This window comes from Pelodiscus sinensis, chromosome 3, assembly GCF_049634645.1.
Source record: "Pelodiscus sinensis isolate JC-2024 chromosome 3, ASM4963464v1, whole genome shotgun sequence".
NCBI classification, from domain to species: domain Eukaryota; kingdom Metazoa; phylum Chordata; order Testudines; family Trionychidae; genus Pelodiscus; species Pelodiscus sinensis.
The window spans coordinates 155032028-155051147 of NC_134713.1; the positions used below are offsets into that span (position 1 = coordinate 155032028).

The 19120-nt window shown below is 43.4% G+C and overlaps 1 protein-coding gene across 8 annotated transcripts in view; it reads right to left on the bottom strand.

Moving 5' to 3' along the window:
- Nucleotides 1-19120, bottom strand: part of SUSD4 (sushi domain containing 4) — a 124429-nt gene that overhangs the window by 47603 nt on the left and 57706 nt on the right. For 7 of the 8 annotated variants that reach the window (XM_075925257.1, XM_075925261.1, XM_075925256.1 and 4 more), the window contains one exon: nt 10044-10256. The exons of the other annotated variant lie outside the window; for it this stretch is intronic. In XM_075925257.1, coding sequence (XP_075781372.1) covers nt 10044-10256 — 213 coding nt within the window. The remainder of the gene's footprint in view (nt 1-10043; nt 10257-19120) is intronic. 8 annotated transcript variants of the gene reach the window in all.

Below are 19120 nucleotides of genomic sequence, written 5' to 3' on the forward strand. Positions count from 1 at the left end.
GTACTGTAGACTTCTGATAATCCAGCACCTTTGGGACCTAGGTGGTGCCGAATTATTGGATATGCCGGAGTATTGGGAGGTACTCCGGCGGGGGGCTGTGACGGGTTTCCCGGGACCCGTGCTGCTTCTGAGGGGTGGGTGGGGAACGGCGCAGCAACGGGCGAACCCTCCGCCGTATTGCAGGAAGGTGGAGGGCCAGCGACAGGCCAGCTGGGGAAACCCAGCTGCGGGCCTGCAAGCGGCAGTGGAGGAAAGGGCACGAGAGCTAAGTCCCCGAACTTGCCCCGTTCCGGCTGCGCTCAGCCCCGCACCGCCGCCGAGAGTTTCCGGGAGGGGAGCGGGCTCCCCACCCATCAGACTGCAGTAGTTATCACTGAGCAGCGGACTTGGGGAAGCAATGGAGCAGAGCAGCTGGGGTGCTGCCAGGATGGTCCCCAGCACCGCCCCTCATCCCCCTGCTCGGTGATAACTACTGCGGTCTGGGGGGTGGGGAGCCCGCTCCCCTCCCGGAAAACTCTCGGCGGCGGTGCGGGCCTGAACGCAGCCAGAACGGGGCAAGTTCGGGGACTTAGCTCTCGCTCCTCTCCTCCGCTGCCGCTTGCAGGTCCACAGTTGGGTTTCCCTAGCTGGCCTGTCGCTGGTGGCTGCACAGGGCTTCCCTCGCCTTCCTGGAAAACGGCGGAGGGTTTGCCCCTCGCCACGCTGTTTCCCGCCTATCCTCCACCCCCCAGCCGGACGCAATGCGGGTTCCGGCAGACCCATCGCAAGGGTATAATACCCTTCTCCTCTTCTCCCCTTTCCTTTCCCAGTCGCGAGCGCCCGTGGGGCTCACAGCAGCTCTAATTGTCCGGCTGGCCGGAGCACTTCCGGGTTCCAGTTGGTGCCGGACTATCAGGAGTGCTGGACCACAGGATGCCGAACAATTGGAGTTTTACTGTATATTTTCAAATTTACATGTTAGTAATCAGTCAGTCATCCACAAAGAAGATATGTTAAAACATCTTGCTTCCAAGTTGCTTGTTTACTAGGGGTTCAATTTCTAAGTAAGCCTAGATGCTTAGAACTAGACTAGATAAACCTTTAGCAATGGCATGGAGATGAACCAGATGATCTTCTGTTCTATGATCCTTTCTAACACCAAATATAACTTGCTTTAAGAATTGGAGACTTCTGCCTCACCCCAATTTAAAATTTATGTTCCATGTCTTCAATTGTATACTTGTCCTTTCTGGATTACATTTTATTTAATAAACTTTTATTATGTCATCTGGAAATAATTAGCAATTAAATATTCAATGATGTCCTTTACCTATTTCAGTGGTGCTGAATATGCCAGGTGTTTTGCCTGGAAAATTCATGGATGATGGCATCATGTCAGGTATTGCAGGGGAACAGCAGCAAGAAGGATTATTAATTTATAGAGCACAAGAAGTTAAACCTACAACACATTCAAAACTCAGACATTCCCTCAAAAACATGGCCAAACCTTCTTCCTCACCCCCCAAAAAGGGAAAACTAGTGAGCATAGGAGTAAAAAATAGTGTCCTGACCCAACAGAAAAGCCTTACGCCAAGGCTTGAATACTGCCACAAAGGAGTTTCAGTGAAAGTCTTTGGGGATGCAATGACATAGATGGGGATCCCAATCCTTAGCCTGATGCAGATGGAAGCTCAGCACAGATGGTCACGGTGATGAACAGTTTACTCTTGGGTTAATGGTGTTTTTCTGCTGCTACAGAAAGACAGAAACCAACGAGAGACTGAGATGAAGTACAAAAGTTTATTTTCAAAGCGGGAAAAATTGATCCCATAACAATGCTTCATTGCAAAGTCTTCGTTCCTATTATCCCAAAGGACGGCTGCAGACTGACTCATTTTACTCAGATGGAAGTTGGCAGAGTACAGTGACAGTTGCTCATTGTACCGTTATTGGCCGACTACACTCTGGTGGGCTTAAACAAAAGATATATTGTAAGCTTCAGCTAATCAGAGAAGAAGGTACACACAATGCATCTTTTTGGACAGTCTACTGTATTCTTACAAACAAACAGGGTCTTCCATCTGAATAGGCATTGTTCAGATTTTTTCCATGAATCAATTTGTTGTCTCCCCCTCCATAAACTTGATTAGCTTGCACCTATTCCATTTGGAACAGGTGAAAGTGACCATATTGAAAGACTTCTTGATCAGACAAAATAAAATGTGTTCCTGTCACTGCTTTTCAGCAAGTCCTCCGGATCGTATAAACCACATCACATGTGATAAGTGATCTTTAACCACCAACAGAGAGCAAAGGAAATTGAAATATGTCAATGCAAAAGCAAGACACCTTTGTGAACATCCAGCAGTCCAATAGCTGCAAATGGAGCTCATCTTTCATACCAAGGTGCATGTCTGTTCCATTCTGTTGCAACATTGTAATATATACAACCTCTTCTCAATTAAGATTTCAAGGATTATTTCTTAACTGCTTCCTGCTCCCAAGAACAGTGAACAAAGACAGCCCAGAGGGAGAACAGGACATGTACACAACAGTGAAGAAATCCAGTGTTCCAAGTGTGCTACTATAGAACTGCCCACCAGAGCAGCTTGGATTTTATCTATGCTGCAGTGCTTGTTCAGGGGCATGTATGTAGGTCTTCCAGGATTAGGAGGGAAGCATGACAGGAATGACATTTTTAAGAATGTGTTCAGTTTGGGGTTAACTGATCCTGACAGTGTCTCCTTAAAAGTATCTACATTTTCCTATTTGGTAAGTTGTATTTTTGTAATCTATGGAAAAACTTGGCCTGCAAGTGCTATAAAGTTGGCAGAGCTGGTTTGATAATTCTGTGGATGGTAGAGAGATGACATCTCTGCAGACATCAGGGATTCCTATTCTTTGTTAATTATTGTTACTAGTAGTATTACAACAGTGCCTCAAGGCTCCACCTGAGACTGGTGCCCTGTAGTGATAGGCACTATACAGATGTAACCCTTCTGCCAGGCTGAGTAAATAGCAGCAAGGGCCGGGTTCAGTATCTTGGGGTCTCCTCCCAACAAGGTAATACAACACCGGCTCAAGCCCCCACCCAGTGACCTGGGAAATCTTACATACACCTCTGGGTGCCTCAAAAGAGGCAATTCTTCCCCTCTCGCAAGCACAGAGCCTCAGTATAGTAGAAACACCACAACTCGGATTTACAGACCAAACACGAGCAAAGGCCCTCCCCCCAGCCACAAATCCCCCAAAAGTCCCAAAAGTCCAAACCCCAAAAGTCTCTGCCCCGGGTCAGTGCCGCCCCAGGGTTCAAAAGTTCACCTTGCAGAGTTTCACCATCCCAACCTGGAGGGGTGGGGATCGATGCACCTTACGTGGTCCGGTGGCCTGTCGTCCAGTGAGCTGCCTTCACTGTCTGGCTCCGCCATCTCAGTCCACGCTCCTGGGTGCCAGCTGGTTGCTCCTGCCACTGCTCCGCTGGCTGTCTGCTGCCACTCCTCCCTGTTAGCTGCAGTCCACGCTCCTGGGTGCCAGCTGGTTGCTCCTGCCACTGCTCCGCTGGCTGTCTGCTGCCACTCCTCCCTGTTAGCTGCTCTGCTGTCTGCCTGCACTCGCAGGTCACCCCCGCCAGCTGCATCTGCTGTCCATCTGCACTCACCGGTCATCCCAGCAAACCGCTCTGCTGTCCGCCTGCACTTGCTGGTTGTCCTCTGCAAGCTGCTCTGCTAGTAGCCCAGCAGCACAGCGCCAGGCTCCCCTCAGCAACATTGATTTCAGCTCTCGTCTGCAGCACAGCACCAGGCTCCCCTCAGCATCCGCAGCACACAGTGATTTCAGCTCATAACAAAGGAGCCTTAGCGCTAGCGCGCCACTAGCCCACAGTGAAGTTAACTTCACAGCTCACAACTAGACTCCTAATGGAATCCAAATTAACTCTGATATTCCACAGTGTGTGTGTGTGTGTGTGGGGGGGGGGGGGGGAGAGAAAGAGAGAGAGAGAGAGAGAGAGAGAGAGAGAGAGAGAAGGGGGAGGGGGTGCAATCGGCATTGTTCAGGGCCTCAGACAGGGCTCCACCACCAGGTACAAAGACCTGTCCCCAACCTCTCTCAATTTGACTGGGTTTGGAACCCATGCCCCTTGTCTAGCGAGTGCTACTTAGGTTATGGCGAATCCCTCTGTCATAAACAGTTCCACCATTCCATTGTCCTTGATTCACCTAATCAGGGTAACAACACTTTTATCCCCCCTGCCTCAATAACAGAGAGATGGGGGATCCCACAGTGGCCAAAGTGACCATTTGGGCTGCTGTGAGCACATACTAGACAGGGTGGGTGTGTCTATGCAAATTGCGCTCAGCCCCTGAAGTCTTTTTGCACCACTTGCCACAGTTCACCACCAGATATCAGGATAGAGTTTACCCTGACCCCGCTTACACAGACATTTTATTCTTTAATGAAAGTAGGGGACTGCAGCCACTGCTTACTATACTCGCCAATCACCCTCTCTCTGGCTGCTTTTGCAGCCAGGGAGAGAGAGAGGCATAGAAATTTTGAGCAATTAGTGCTGATGTAGGCTTTAATATTTTAACATACATCATTATAACCCAACAGAAGGTGAAATAATCCTTGTGTTATAAGCACTACTTGACTGTTTAAGACATATATGCATTGTTTTAATTGTTATGGTGCCTTATGTAAGTTTCCAGTACTTCCATTTGGACCATTCAAAGAGCTGTGTTTAATATGACTAACAGTGAGACTATACCAGACCTGACTGACTTGCAGTGAGGAAGAACATATTGTCATCTTTACTTCATTGATAGGGAACAGAGGCACAGAGACAGGAAGTCTGTGTCAAGGATGGAAACTGAACTCATATTTCCTGTTTTAACCACAATACCATCCTCTCTCCCCCTGGGACAGATAGGCATGGAAAGCCTCTCAAAGGAAACCGACAGTACGGGAGCGTTGAAGTGAGAGAGTTCAGTCTGCAACACAATAGAGCATCCCAAAGTGGACTGTAACCATCGCTCAGCCTGAAAGGAAGTAGGTAGCATTTGTTCCTAGTAGTCTGGTAGTTTCATTAGCAACATATTGCAGTGGGAGAAGATTAAGATGTAGAAAATATAGCACTTATTCTTTAACTGTAAATACAGAATTCTCACCTTGATGCCTCAGGATTTATGTACATAACCCCATTGGAACTGAGGGAAGAACATGCATCACACACTGCAGAGCAAAACAAGATAATACTAAGTAAATAGATTTTTGACAAGTGCATTTATCAAGTACAGCATCGTGCTGGGTCATATGATTTTGTCCTTGCACTGACACTTAAGATCATCTGCACCATAATAGGAAATGGCAGGTCTATTTAATCAAATCAATTGACTGAAAATCTCCTGGTAAACTTATTCACTTTAAATGAAGAAATTTTTATATAGATTTACATTTCATAGTTTTTTAAACAGCAAAACAAATATCAATTTCAGATTTTTTTACAAATTGTTAAGAAATAATTTTACATATATAACTTGTCCTATTAATGTTTCAGAGGGGTAGCGGTGTTAGTTTGTAACTGAAAAAACTTTTAAAATAATGAATAGTCTTGAAGCACCTTAAAGACTTACAAAATTTGTAGATGGTATCATGAGTTTTCTTCGGCACAACCCATTGAAGAAGCGGGTTGTGCCCATGAAAACTCATTAAACCATCTACAAATTTTGAGAGTCTCTAAAAAGCTGCAAGACTATTTGTTATTTTTTAAGTTTGTCCTATTAATGTCAGACTTTTAGGGTTAAATTTAAAACCAACTGTGATATGTTAATAGTTATTGATGCTAAAGTTTTAATACGAAGAACATTAGAAAAACAGTTATTTTAATGGTCCAGGTGGCAGTACCTGAAACTTATATAAGGCACAGTGGCAAATATAGTAATCAACATCTGTCTTAAACAGTCAAGTAGTGCTTTTAACACAAAAATTATTTCACCTTCTGCTGTGCTATAATGATGTATGTTAAAAATATTAAAAAGCCTGCTTCACCACTAATTGCTTGAAATTTCTACACATATCATTAAAGAAGAAAATGTCTGTGATGCAGATGCCATGAGAACCCCAAAAGGTGTTAGAACTCCTCCCAATTACACTCCAAATGTGCCATGCAACTGTATTGCCTATCAATCTACAATTCACTTGCCTAGTGACTAAGTTCCCCATTCAGGAAAGCATATATACAACTGCTTAAATCCCACTGAATAAAGTTTTACATGTGCTTAGGTGTTATTCTGAATCAGAGGCTATAATATGCATTGGCAGGGGGATGAACTATATCATCTAAAATTTAATTGCTAAATTCTGTTCTTTTATAGTACAGTATTTAATATTCAGGAAATCATCCTAACCAGTCAAGTATTTAAGCATATGGTTTAGCTGTTTTCCTCAATAAGAGCCTTATGCTCTTGGGCCCCAGACCAAAAATAATGGCCTTAAGCATATGCTTTACTCTAATCACATTAGTAGTCTAATCAGGGGAGTTGGACCAGGTGATCTCCTGAAGTCTCTTCCAACCCTAACCTTCTATGATTCTTTGATTCAGTTTTGCTGCATTAAGGCCATGACAGGCAATGCTATTTAATGACCCAATGCTGCAAATTAATGATCTCCTCTAGTGAGATTTTGGGAACTCAGCCCATCACATTTCTGTCCCACACATGAGGTGAAATCTTGACTCCAATGAACTTAATGGGAGTTTTTGCTATCTTATAGGGGCATAATTTCATACATGAATTCTAATAAACTGTTATTTATTAATATAATAAAAACATATTAATGCTTAGTGTAACGGTTGCAACAAGAAATACATATACTGTTTCAGAGATATGCAGAAGAAATCCCCAAGCAAACACGTAGCAATGTTTACAAGAAATACATTTTTACAAGATACTGTCTTTTTTCCCCTAGCTGTATTGCTCGTTTTAAAAATAATTGTTTCCATTGTCATTCCATTTGCATTGTTTCACTAATCCTCATTTGGCCAGAGAACATGTATGCTAATGCCAGGTGAACTGAATATGCAAGCATATGAACATTTGCGCTGTTAAACTGTGGCAGAGTTTTTATTTGTAACTATTTTGCTGGTGATAAAACAGTGAAATAAAAAACCTCTGCTATTTTACTGTGTCACATCTACAGGATTATTTCTGCCACAGCATGAAATGTGCAAAGCATCACACAACAAAAGTGTCTTTCAAATGGGGATTGAATTGTCCTGGGAAGATGGTAATTTCCTGCATTGACAATGGAATGGAACAAAACTCTCATGTCATTCTATTAAAAACAAAAAACAAAAACAATACTACTAATGAGAATTACTAAAAGAAAAAGTACCGAGAACAGACTCAGAGGGGTAGTCGTGTTAGTCTGTAACTTGAAAAACAAGTGGTCTTGGGGCACCTTAGAGACTAATAAAAATATATAGAATCATGATTTTTCATGGGCAAAACCCACTTCATCAGATGAGTTAAAATGGAAATAACAGAAACCTAGATATATATATATCAGCAAAAGAAGTACATGTCAATTGTAACAAAATACAGGACAATTGTATGACCTCTTGTTAATGAGGTTAATTAAGTGGGCTGGATGTGTCCCAATCATAGCTTTTGATTTGAAAATGCAGATGTTAAAAGCAGGGGAAATTGGCTTGGTAATGCACCAACCAATTGATGTTTTTATTCAAGCCCAGGGTAACAATGTCAAACTTGTAGATGAACAGACTGTGACTGCAAAAGGATCAGTTATCATGGCTCCGAAATAACATGAAACCAGGATACAATTTTATCATCCAAAATTATGGGCTTCCGTACATTTCATGCATAGAACATGTGATTCAGAACAACTGGAAAAATATAAAAGGTTTTTTTCCTGCATGATATATTTGCTGTTACTGTAGATGCTGGGCTAAATCTTGCTCACATAGCTATGACCTGTGCAATAAAAGATTCTACAGTCCATATAGTTTTCAGTTGTTTCTTTTGAGTCAGATCTGTAGATCTAGGTAATGGTATTTTACCTTCTTTTACGTGAAGGGAGTCTTAACAAATAAAATTCAACCCTGCTCTCATTGAAGTCAATGGGCAATTTGTCTCTGACTTTAATGGGAGCAAAATCAGATCCCATTTAGACTGGCCATCTAGACTGGCAAGTTTTTCTGCAAAATCATCTGATTTTGCGGAAAAACTTGCCAGCTGTTTACACTGGCCGTTTGAATTTCCGCAAGAACACTGATGATCTCATGTAAGATCGTCAGTGTTCTTGCGGAAATATTGTGCTGCTCCCGTTCAGGCAAAAGCCCTCTTGCGCAAATCATTTGCGCAAGAGGGCCAGTGTAAACAGCACAGTACTGTTTTATGCAAAAAAGCCCCAATCGCGAAAATGGCGATCGGGGCTTTTTTGCGGAAAACCACATCTAGATTGGCCACGGATGCTTTTCCTCAAAAAGTGCTTTTGCGGAAAAGCATCCTGCCAATCTAGATGTGCTTTTCCGAAAATGCTTTTAATGGAAAACTTTTCAGTTAAAAGCATTTTTGGAAAATCATGCCAGTGTAGACGCAGCCAACAGGTATACTGTTAGGCCATGTCTACAGTAAGAGATTATTTCAAATTTACTAAGTTCAACTTCTAGGCACTCGATTTTATAAACTCAAACTTCCGTGTCCTCACTACAGGGAAGAATCGAATATAGTCCGAGGCAGGCTCAATTAATGTTGACGCGCTACCTAGGACTCAGAGCCACAGGAAACACTCTGGGGAGCTGAAGGATACCTCCGGGAAGCCAATAAGTTTGAATTAGCAGTGCCAGGGTGTCCACACTAATGTTATTTTGGACTTACAAGTTTTGGAATAGTGTTATTCCTCATGAAAAACAGGACTGCAGAGTTTGAATTCCATGGCCCATTATTCTGGAATAATGGGCTTGGAAGTGTGGACACATCGTTTACAAATTCAACTTGGGGGGTGTGGTATTTCGGACTAAGGTCCTAATGTAGACCAGACCTTAGGGGGAAAAAAGAACAAACAGCAGAAGAAAAAAAAATCTTCCTCAATACACAGGGCAAGCTGCTTGGCTAGAGTAAATCAGTGTGACTCCACCAGCTGAATATCTGCCCCACAGTTTTTATTATAATAAAGAGATAACATTGCCAGCCAAATATTATTTATGAAGTTTCACAGGAGGTAAAGCATTCACACTAAATCCTGTTGACACTTTTTATGTCTCTTGATTATAGTATCTCTGTTGAACAACAACAAAAAAATCAATTGTAGAAAGAAGAGATAGTTTTAATATACTTGGTGAAAGGAATCATACGTAGTGTACTACTTGGACACATGTTTAGCCAAAATTAATGTTTGCAATTGGATAGTCTAATCCTGCTTCTATCAAACATCTTGGAAGAAAAAGTAACAGTGTCCCAATTTCTTAGAACCAAATATACATTTTTAAACAGAACATATTTACAGATAACAAAAATGAAGTTGGTTTCACCACAGGAAATTCTAAAATACTTAAAGTAAACATATATTGTGCTTGCCATGCCTATTTCATCCTCTAATTATGCATATACATGTAATAAATAATAATTGATTTATGCCTCTGATTAGCTTATATCTATGGTACCATTAGAAATGAATTATATTTTCATGGCAACATATTAGAAAAAGGAGCACTAAGTGGACAGTAACAGTAATAAATGCTACTGTTATTAATGGCATTATTCTCTCTCTGTGTGTTTTGACAAAAACAGTGATAAATCTATTTGTAATTGGACATTATTACTTTCATGGCTAAGATTCATTTGCTTCCCCTGTTCCTGCCCACACAGCAAACACATGTGCATGCTAGTTACGTTATCTGGATAAAAATTTACCGGTAACTCAAAAATTAACACACATTGAATGTAATCCTATGAAATGTGTTTACAGACTTGCGCACACTGCAGGGAAGTATAATGGTCTGTACACAAGTGATCATGACTGCTGTTTGTGAAATGTTCAAAACTCACCTTCTTGCAGGCACACAGCTTTGTCACTTGGTTTCCAGCTCAAGGAGCCATTAAAATGTCTCACACAGATTTTTTTTGAAGGACCCTTGAGCCTGTATCCTTCTTGACAGTGAAGACGGACTACAGCACTTTCAAAGAAAACACCTGTGCTGGGTGTCTTGTATCCATGTTCAGGGACTCCAGGATCAGCACAAGCATGGAAGTCATCAAATCCTATGTCAACAAACATGTATGTCACTTATGTTAATTTATTACTCAAAGAGTTTCAGTCTTCCTTTTTTCCCTTAGGATCCACCACGTCGACAGCCTCCAGCGAACAGTGACAGCCAGTGGAAAACAGTGACAAAAAGAATCACCCACTGAAATCCCTGTCACTTAGTGGAACCCCTAAGCCGCCTATTAATGCCCGTCAGTAGGCTCTTCACTATTGGCATTCTAGGGAGCAACCCACCCCCCATCCCCAAAAAGGAAATCCTAGGTGCTGAGGTACTCTGCTTCTTCTCATGCCCCTAACTCACATCTGTTGTGCTTGGAGTAGAAGTGATGTCAGCCCAGCCACTCAGTACCTGATCAAAGTCAATAAAGACCGGACCCACATGTGGGCAGGGAACAAAGTTCATCACAGGAGTTGGAGGAGGTGGAGGCTGTGGGGAGGGGAGCAGAGTGATTTGGAAGAGCCAAGGGAAAGACACAATAAAATCACGAGGGAGAAACAGAAAAAGAGAAAGGGGAGAAAATGAGAAGGGAAAGCATGGTGGGCTTGAAGTCTAGCTGCAACCCAAGGAGCTGAGCAGGTTGGGGGCATGACAGGCATTTTGGGGACTATTGGCACATAGGGAAAAGTGACTTTCTATTTTAGGTAAATGAGATCCAAACAAAGAATGTGGCTTATGAGTCAGTTCACATATTGGTAACCTACAAGCAGGAGTTAACACCAGGAGGGACTATGTTAAGACATTTGCTTCGAGAGAACTAATTAATCAACAAACAAATAGCCAAGAATCATATTTGTAAAATGAGTGTCCATCTGCACTTTATCACGCTCACTGCAAGATAAGCAGCGTCTTTTACACAAAACGTTGGTTTTTTGGTTGAAAAATAACACAGGTTTGTACTGAACATGTTCAGTATATTGAAAAAGCAAATAGCTCTGCAACAAGATCAGCAGGGTGGCAATCAGCCAGTGGGAGGGATCACTGGAAAATCTGAAAACCATCAAATTATAGATTTCATGCTTTGATTTTAAAAGTAAAGTGCTGTAGGGCCCTCAGTCATTTCCTGTATGATAAGACTCAAGTGCCTCCACAGTCCAGTGAATGCAGGCTCCATGGCTGTCAGATGGATGGCTATTGTCCTGCTCCCAACAGACCTCACCCACCAGGGGTGGCAGGAGGTATTGTGTAGGAGCTGGCTCTACTAGATCTGCACCTTTGGGGTTCTCCTATGCCACAGGGAACCTCAGCCCAAGGAAAGCAGCCACCCTCCACTTCCTTTGTATCACTAGGGAAGCGTAAGGGGAGTAGACCACAGCCTCTTGCCCTATGAATTCACAAGAGCTCAAAATTCACAAGAGGTCAAGTCTCATCTGTGATGGGTCTGTGAAACAATTCCATGACAGGCTCCCCTCCCCCTATGCACATTGTACAGACATCATATACCTTGGGACCTACTGCATAAAATATACATGTTTCTACCACTAACAAATGTGATGATCACGCAGCCACAGATTCATTATGCTGGTGGGGTTATATAGCTCATACAGGTCTTGGTTCTGGGGAAGGGTTAAGCTCATTATCTGAGTTTCAAAGAGAGTTTCTTATGCTGCCAGCTATAGAAGCAAAAGCCTCCAACTGAGGCCAATCATGGTCTCTCTCAGCAAAGGATGAGAGGGTTGGCAGCAATCTTAGATGATAAAGGAGAAGGTGGTCGCCTAGTCTCCCTTGAGACCCTGACCAGAAGAATCATTTCATATTCATGGGTTTGTCAGCCTCCTGCAGATGGAACCAAGCTATTGAAGGGCAAGAGAGGGTAAAAACAACCTTAATTCCAGTCCCCAGGCAGGAAGAGTAGATTTAAAACCCTAGACTGGCAGGTGATGATACATAGCATCTGTGAAGGACAATTCCTCAAAAAAATCCCCCAAAATATCCTTAGCAGATATGGGCCCCATCTAACTTAGAAGGAAGTTACATGTAATTCTGCTTTTTGAAAAGACTGAGCCAGATCCCAGTTGCAATTCAGGCCCCTTTGTGCTGCTTCAAAGACACAAAAGGAGATAGAAAACTGGTTTAAAACTGCAAAGTCAATTCAATGCCATTTTTCCTGCCTCCCAGTACCAGCACAGAGAAGGAAAGTGTGCTGTGATTCGAGTGCACTGCATTCTATGGCATCCCCCCCCTCTACATCGTGGCGCCTAGGGAGTCATTATTACCTGTTGCATGTTAGAGCAACCCTGAAAGCTAATCTGTTTGTGATGAAGGTGCCTCAGGAAGAAGTGGTGTAACTCCCCTACCCCGCCCCACATCAGATATACCAAGTATTTATAGTCTCAGGGGCCCAAACAGAAAATCCCACCTGAATTTGAAAATTGTAACATCCCCTAGATTTTTATGTTGGAATTAACTCCAGGGGTGATTTTATAGTGGGATGGTACATTATGCAGTGGTTACTTGGAGAATTATGGATGCTTTAGTAAATCGTGTCTGTCAATGTCAAACTGCTTTCACAAATTTCTGTTACTTTTTTAAAAGTAGTAACTGTCCTTAATCATGTGTATAATTATACCTTGGGTTCATATGCTGATTTCATTATAGTAAATTTACTCTAAACATTTATTCTGCCCCCAGCCCACACTTCCACCCAAGGCCTCACCATTGGTCTGCTTCTTCTTGCCACTGATCCATCCATTCCTGAGGTCTGTGTTCCTGGTTCAAAATGATCCCACTGCTCTGCCACCACATCAGGGCTGTCACCCACTCTGGCACTCTGCCTTGCCTACAAGACTCTGCTTACAAAATACCTTGCCTACAAGACTCTGCTTACAAAAACTCCCCAGTCACAGATTCACTGGCTCTGGGAGATAGGCTGCTGCCATCAAGTGTCCAACTCCTTCTTTTAAAACCCTGGAAGAATCACTTGAACTTCTTCCAGAGTACCCCCTCCCCCAAGCTCTTTTACAACAAGAGAGCTTGAAAGAGAAAACATAACACAAACTGCAGTCTCTAGTAGCTGACCTCTTAGCCTAAGCAGGCACACACAGAGACATGTTACCTTCCAGGACACAAGAATGAAATCATTGCCTTAAAAAAGGTGATTTTATTAACAAAAGAAAAAGATATACTCGATAAAGCATACTTGCTTGCTAGGTGTTACAGAGCAACTGAGAAAAGAACAGATTAAAACAGAGGAAAAAATGGTCTCTCTGGCACAGCTTAGGTATAGTGAATGGGGGAGGAGGGAAGCACATGGATTGCACACAGAAATTTTAACCAAACAGCGAAATAAAGAAAAATACCCTGATCACAACTAAACATACATTTCTCTATCTACCCACGACTAGGGTTGCCAGATGGTTGAAACAAAAATACCGAACACCCCCCATCTTCCCTCAAAAAAACACCGGGAAAAAATTCTGTTGAAGGAAAAAAGGGAGGAGGGAGAGACCAAAGTTCTTAGGGGGAAAAAAAAGGACTCCAAGACTTATTAAGCAAATAAATAAATAAATAAATAAATAAATAAATTAAAACAGCATGTCCCCTTAAGAGTGAGTGCAGGGATAGGAACAAGAGAGCGTTTGAACACTAAGACCCAGGGTATTTTATTCAGGTTCATGCTACCTAAATTACTTTGGTATTATCAGTGTAAAAATATGATGAAAAATCAATCAGAAGACTAAAAGAAGCAGGGTTCTGTTTTAGGTAGATAATGAACAATTATAATCCATATGAAATTATTGTATTACTGAAATTCTCCATTTTAAACTGCCCGTTATAATATGATTCATCTTGTTCACGATGAAAAGCTTGAAAATTAGAGGCCAGTTATTTCACAGTAGTCTGGTGGTTTTTAAACATAGTCCCATTCTGAACCAGATTTTTAGCTACCCACAAAACTGCTCATCTTTTGCAAATTCCTTGGCCAGAGAGTGTTAGAACACCTCAGGTTAGGATTTGCTCCATATTTTAAAGGTTTTCACATTGCCATCCCTAACATTCCTTAACATGGGTATCTCCATTCCTGGGCAATTGCTTCCTAATGCAGACTTGTGAGAGCTGTAAAAACAGCAGATTATTCCTTGATAAAAATAAATGTAGCACATATCTTCACTGGAGTAAAAGAACTTTGGTTGTAACATTATATTGGAGTGTGGGCTTCCTTTAAGACAATATGTTTGTTTTGGGGATTACTGAATTGACATGTCCTTTCTCTATTTTTCTACAGTGGCAGGAAGCAGAGACTTTGTGGCTTACAGTGGGACTGGATCCCCAGCTCACATTTTTCAAAAGTAATCTGTATATGCTGCAGCTTCAACATTTTATCTGAAGTCAAAACATAGTAAGAGGCCAGAAATGCAAACATGCTGAGGGCTCATTTGTCTCCTGCAAAGGAAAAAAAAGCATTTATGTCCCTTTAATAATCATTACCCTAAGTAGCTCTGCTTTAACCACACAGAGTTCTGTGCCTCTGGCTACCTATGCTTTTTCATAATCAGTGATGTTAATTGAAGCATCTGCTCACCACTACAGAAAAAGAAGGATCTACTTAGATTAACATCTTCTGTTGGAAGAAGTTAAATTAATTATAAAACTGTAATTTTATTAGTGAAATCCCTGCTAAAACACAGCCCCTCTCTAATTCTTTAAATCACTATTACTTAGGTTTCCTCAAGGCATCAGCAGCTCTGTGAAACTCGGCCTGGCTTAAAATGTGATTCCCAATCTTGATTGCTATTGTTTCAGAGTGCATCCCAGCTCACAAGATTGTTGGGTGCTCCTGCTTCTCACACTATTCAACCTTATCTAGAACAGCATATTAGGCCACTGAAAGAAAGGCAGGTGTTTCAATTGCAATGCAGGAAAAGTAGAATAGCCAACAAACACTTCGGGGGGTGGGGTTGATAGTTCGTTTAACTACAAACTGATCTTAAAACCAAGAACATTACAAAGCAACATTTTCCTTCACATAACCCTAGCAGAAGTAGAGAAATAAGGAAATCACTGTGCACTGCAATCCACAGGCACCAAAACCTCCCACGCACAAGAGAAAATAAAGACACAGGAATTACAGAAGTGAGGCAATAAGACTTGAGAGAATGTTTGATCCTTTAAATGACTGGATATATATTAATAATGATATATTCATTATGTGCAGTATTATAAATTTGTTTCAAAAGTGGCAAACAGAAAGGTGATAATGAATTCATGGAGAATAGGTCTAGCAATGTCTATTCACCACGATGGTCAGGGACACAACCCAGTGTTCTGGTGGCCCCTAAACCTCTGACTTCCAGAAGCTGGCACTGGATAACCAGGGATGTATCAATCAATAATTGTCCTGCTCTGTTTATTCCTTCCTAAGCATCTGGCACTAGGCATTGTTAAAGACTCAGATGGACAATGGGTCTGAAAAATGGCCATTCTTATGGAATTCTATTAGCACCCCTTTTCTGTGAGAAATCAGAGCACTCCTTACAAAGTCAGGTAAGATTTATCATTTCCATTCTGAGAGATGGAGAAACTGAGAGGACTGCTAGCCCTGTGTCACACAGCAGGTTAATGGCAGAGCTGAGAATAAAGCAAAGGGTCATCTGCTTACATCCTGCTGCTTTGGCTCTGCTGCAACTTTTGAATGTGTTAGGAATTGGCCAAAAACTGGAAGTTATTGAGTTCTCTACTCAAATCAGTTGTTCTTCCTTGAATCTCCCTTTGCCATCTATCCTCCTCTCTCTTCCCCTAACTCCTCCCTCTATTCTACGATTGGCAGCAAACTTTCCATCAGGCCAAGGGATGGTACTGGTATCGGGGGTTATGATTTTCCTTTAAGCTGCCTCCAATGTTCTACAACAGAAACTATTTGTTGAGGCCCATCTGCAAAGCAGCAGCAGGAAAATCAGTGCTCAGTGGACACTCTCAAATCCCCCCACAGGGCATAGTTACCCCCTCCCCTGCCACTCTGCAGCACCCTCTGCTGAGGACAGCAACACTAGAGAGCAGCCTCTCAGAAGCATTTCTGAGCCTAAGGGGCAGATCAGCCTTAAAATCCTCACTCATGAGAGACGTATTTTCTAAGCTCTGGGACAAATCTGTGTCAAACTGTGCTGACAACTCTCTGGTAATTCTAAGGACAGCTGCTCCATTCTGACAGGAACACAGACATGCAGGTTTAGAGAGCAATAGAAAATAAAACATGGGCAAAAAGCCCACAGTGCACAAAAAGAGTCAGCTATAAGTTGCCTTGCCTGATATGCAGCTCAGTGATTAAACTGAGCCGATGAGAAGGGTGAAAGGATACACTGGCAGTATGTCAGCTCCTGCATAGGAGGAGATGGCAGAAGCATATGAGAAAGTACGTGACATCACAGAGGTCCCCTTGGGGTTGTCCTCAGGTGTGCTATTCATGCCACTGATGCCAACCTTCTTGCTCTCTCGGGCTCCCCACCATCCTGTCCTGCTGAGCCAGAAGCACTGGTCTCCCCCAGCCAAAGCATAGAGTTGGGTTTATCACACCCCTGCACAGTAACAAACTCTGAACCAGTTCAGCTCTGGGAGGGCTCCACTACAAGGGCTCAGTACTAAGGATGTTAAATTGCAGTTAATTGTCTAGTGGAGTAGTTAATGGAATTTCCATCCACTACTCAACTAGTTGATAGGCACTTCAGAAGGGGCTCTTGTACATTCCAAAGGAGGAATGCGTAGTCCTGCTGACTCCAGGCTGCACACAGTGTGCCTGTTTTGAAATGTACAAGAATCCCCAGCGGGGGCTCTTGTGCATTTCAAAGCATGGAGCCCAAGGAACAAGCCCATGTCTGGAGGGGATGGTGCCGAGGCTAGCCACAGGGAGAGGCTGAGGATGGAGGCAGGCAGCGATGGTGGCATGGGGATGCAGATGACACAAACTAGCCAGCTTCCCAGTTTGGGCCCGATCCTTCCCCCTGTTTAGTCTTGGATGTTTCCAGCAGGCATCTTAGATGGTAAGTGGGGAAGGAGGCATCCTGATGTCTGGAGATTGTCACTGTTGTTGGGTTCACCCCTCCCCTTATATTCCTTTTGCCCAAGGTGGGAATTCTCTGTGCTCTGTTCAAACTTGTGTGTCCCTTATCCTGCTCCTAATGCAGAAGCGGGCTCCATCCCTGGAGCAGCCTGTGCTGGCTATCTAGCTGCTCCCACGGTGGGTGGATGGGGGAAGCAGGACTTGTGCTTCCCAGGCAAATGCCCTATCTCCTAAGCCACTATATCCTGCCCTCCCTGTGTGGGAGCTGGCTCCATTTCTGGGGCAGCCTGTGTTGGTGGTTCAGCTGCTCCCAGGGGAGCAGAAGGACTTGAACCCATCACCTTGGGCTCCTTAGGCAAATGCCCTAACCCCTACCCGCTCCATCCCTGGCTATCTGGCTGCTCATGCCATCCCCCTGCGCTCCCCAGGCGAATGCCCTATTCCCTAAGCCACTCCAGGACCCACCCCAACTACCTCCCTTCAGCGTGACCCTTACCCTGCCTTCCTAATGCCGGAGCTGGCTCCATCCTTAAGGTGGCTGACTGGCTACTCTCAAACTCGAACCCACCACCACCCTGTGCTCCCTAGGAAAATGCCCAATCACCTCAGCCACTTCAGGACTCACCCCACCTCCCTACATTCCATCATCCTGTCTTCCTAATGCCAGAACTGGCTTCACTTCTGAGGCAGCCAGTGTTGGCTGTCCAGCTGCTTGGAGGGGGGTGGGTGGGAGAGGAGACTCAGGCCCACCACCCTGTACTCCCCAGGCAAATAGCTAATCCCCTAAACCACTTCTCAACCCACCCATCTCCCTACCTTCAGCATGTCCCTTATCCTGCCTTCCTAACATGGGAGCCAGCTCTACCCAAGGAGCAGTCTGTGTTGCTATTAATTTAATTTGATGACCCCTAGTTCTTGTGTTGTAGGAGCACGTAAATAACTTTTCCTTATTTACTTTCCCCACACTACTCATGATTTTATAGACCTCTATCATATCCCCCCTTAGTCTCCTCTGTTCTAAGCTGAAAAGTCCCTGTTTTATCAATATCTCCTCATATGGCACCTATTCCAAACTCCTAATCATTTTTGTTGCCCTTTTCTGAACTTTTTCCAATGCCAAGATATACCTTTGAAATGAGGCAATCACATCTGCATGCAGTATTCAAGATGTGGGTGTACCATGGATTTATATGGAGGCAATAAGTCTTTGTTTTATTCTATCCCCTTTTAAATTATTCCTAACATTGTTTGCTTTTTTGACTGCTGCTGCACATTGAGTGGATAGTTCTCTGAAAACATCCACAATATCTCCAAGATCTCTCTCCAGTGATAAAAGCTAATTTAATCACCATCATTTTATAGACCTCTATCATACTCCACAGTGGAAGCTCCTTTCTGTCCATGGGATTAGACCCAGATCTTCACTCTGCACACTGTGTCATGGCATAGGGCACTGTAACTCCATATGCCATGTTGCAATCCCACTCACTTAAACTTTGCCTGTGAAAGAGCAACCACACAGTACCTGCGCTGTGACGCAGAGTTGAGATACTGTTTTCCCTTTGTTTTCCAAAAGCCACAGCTGAACTCCAAATACAGGCTGCATGCCGCTGCAGCCTCAGGCTGATTTGCTGGATACCTTCTCAGAGGGGGTTGTTGTCTCAATTTTGAAAGGTGCTTAAAAGGCCAGGGAAATGTTGAGAAGGGTGTGGGCTGGGTTTGCTGCTAATCCAGAAAACAAGTCAGTATAAAACTACCCATCAGCTGTGACTGCAGGACAGAATGTTCCACAATGCCCAACGACCAGGCTGCTTCCTTTCCACAACCAACCAGAAGAGTCTACATGGGGGGGAGGGGACTTCCCACAG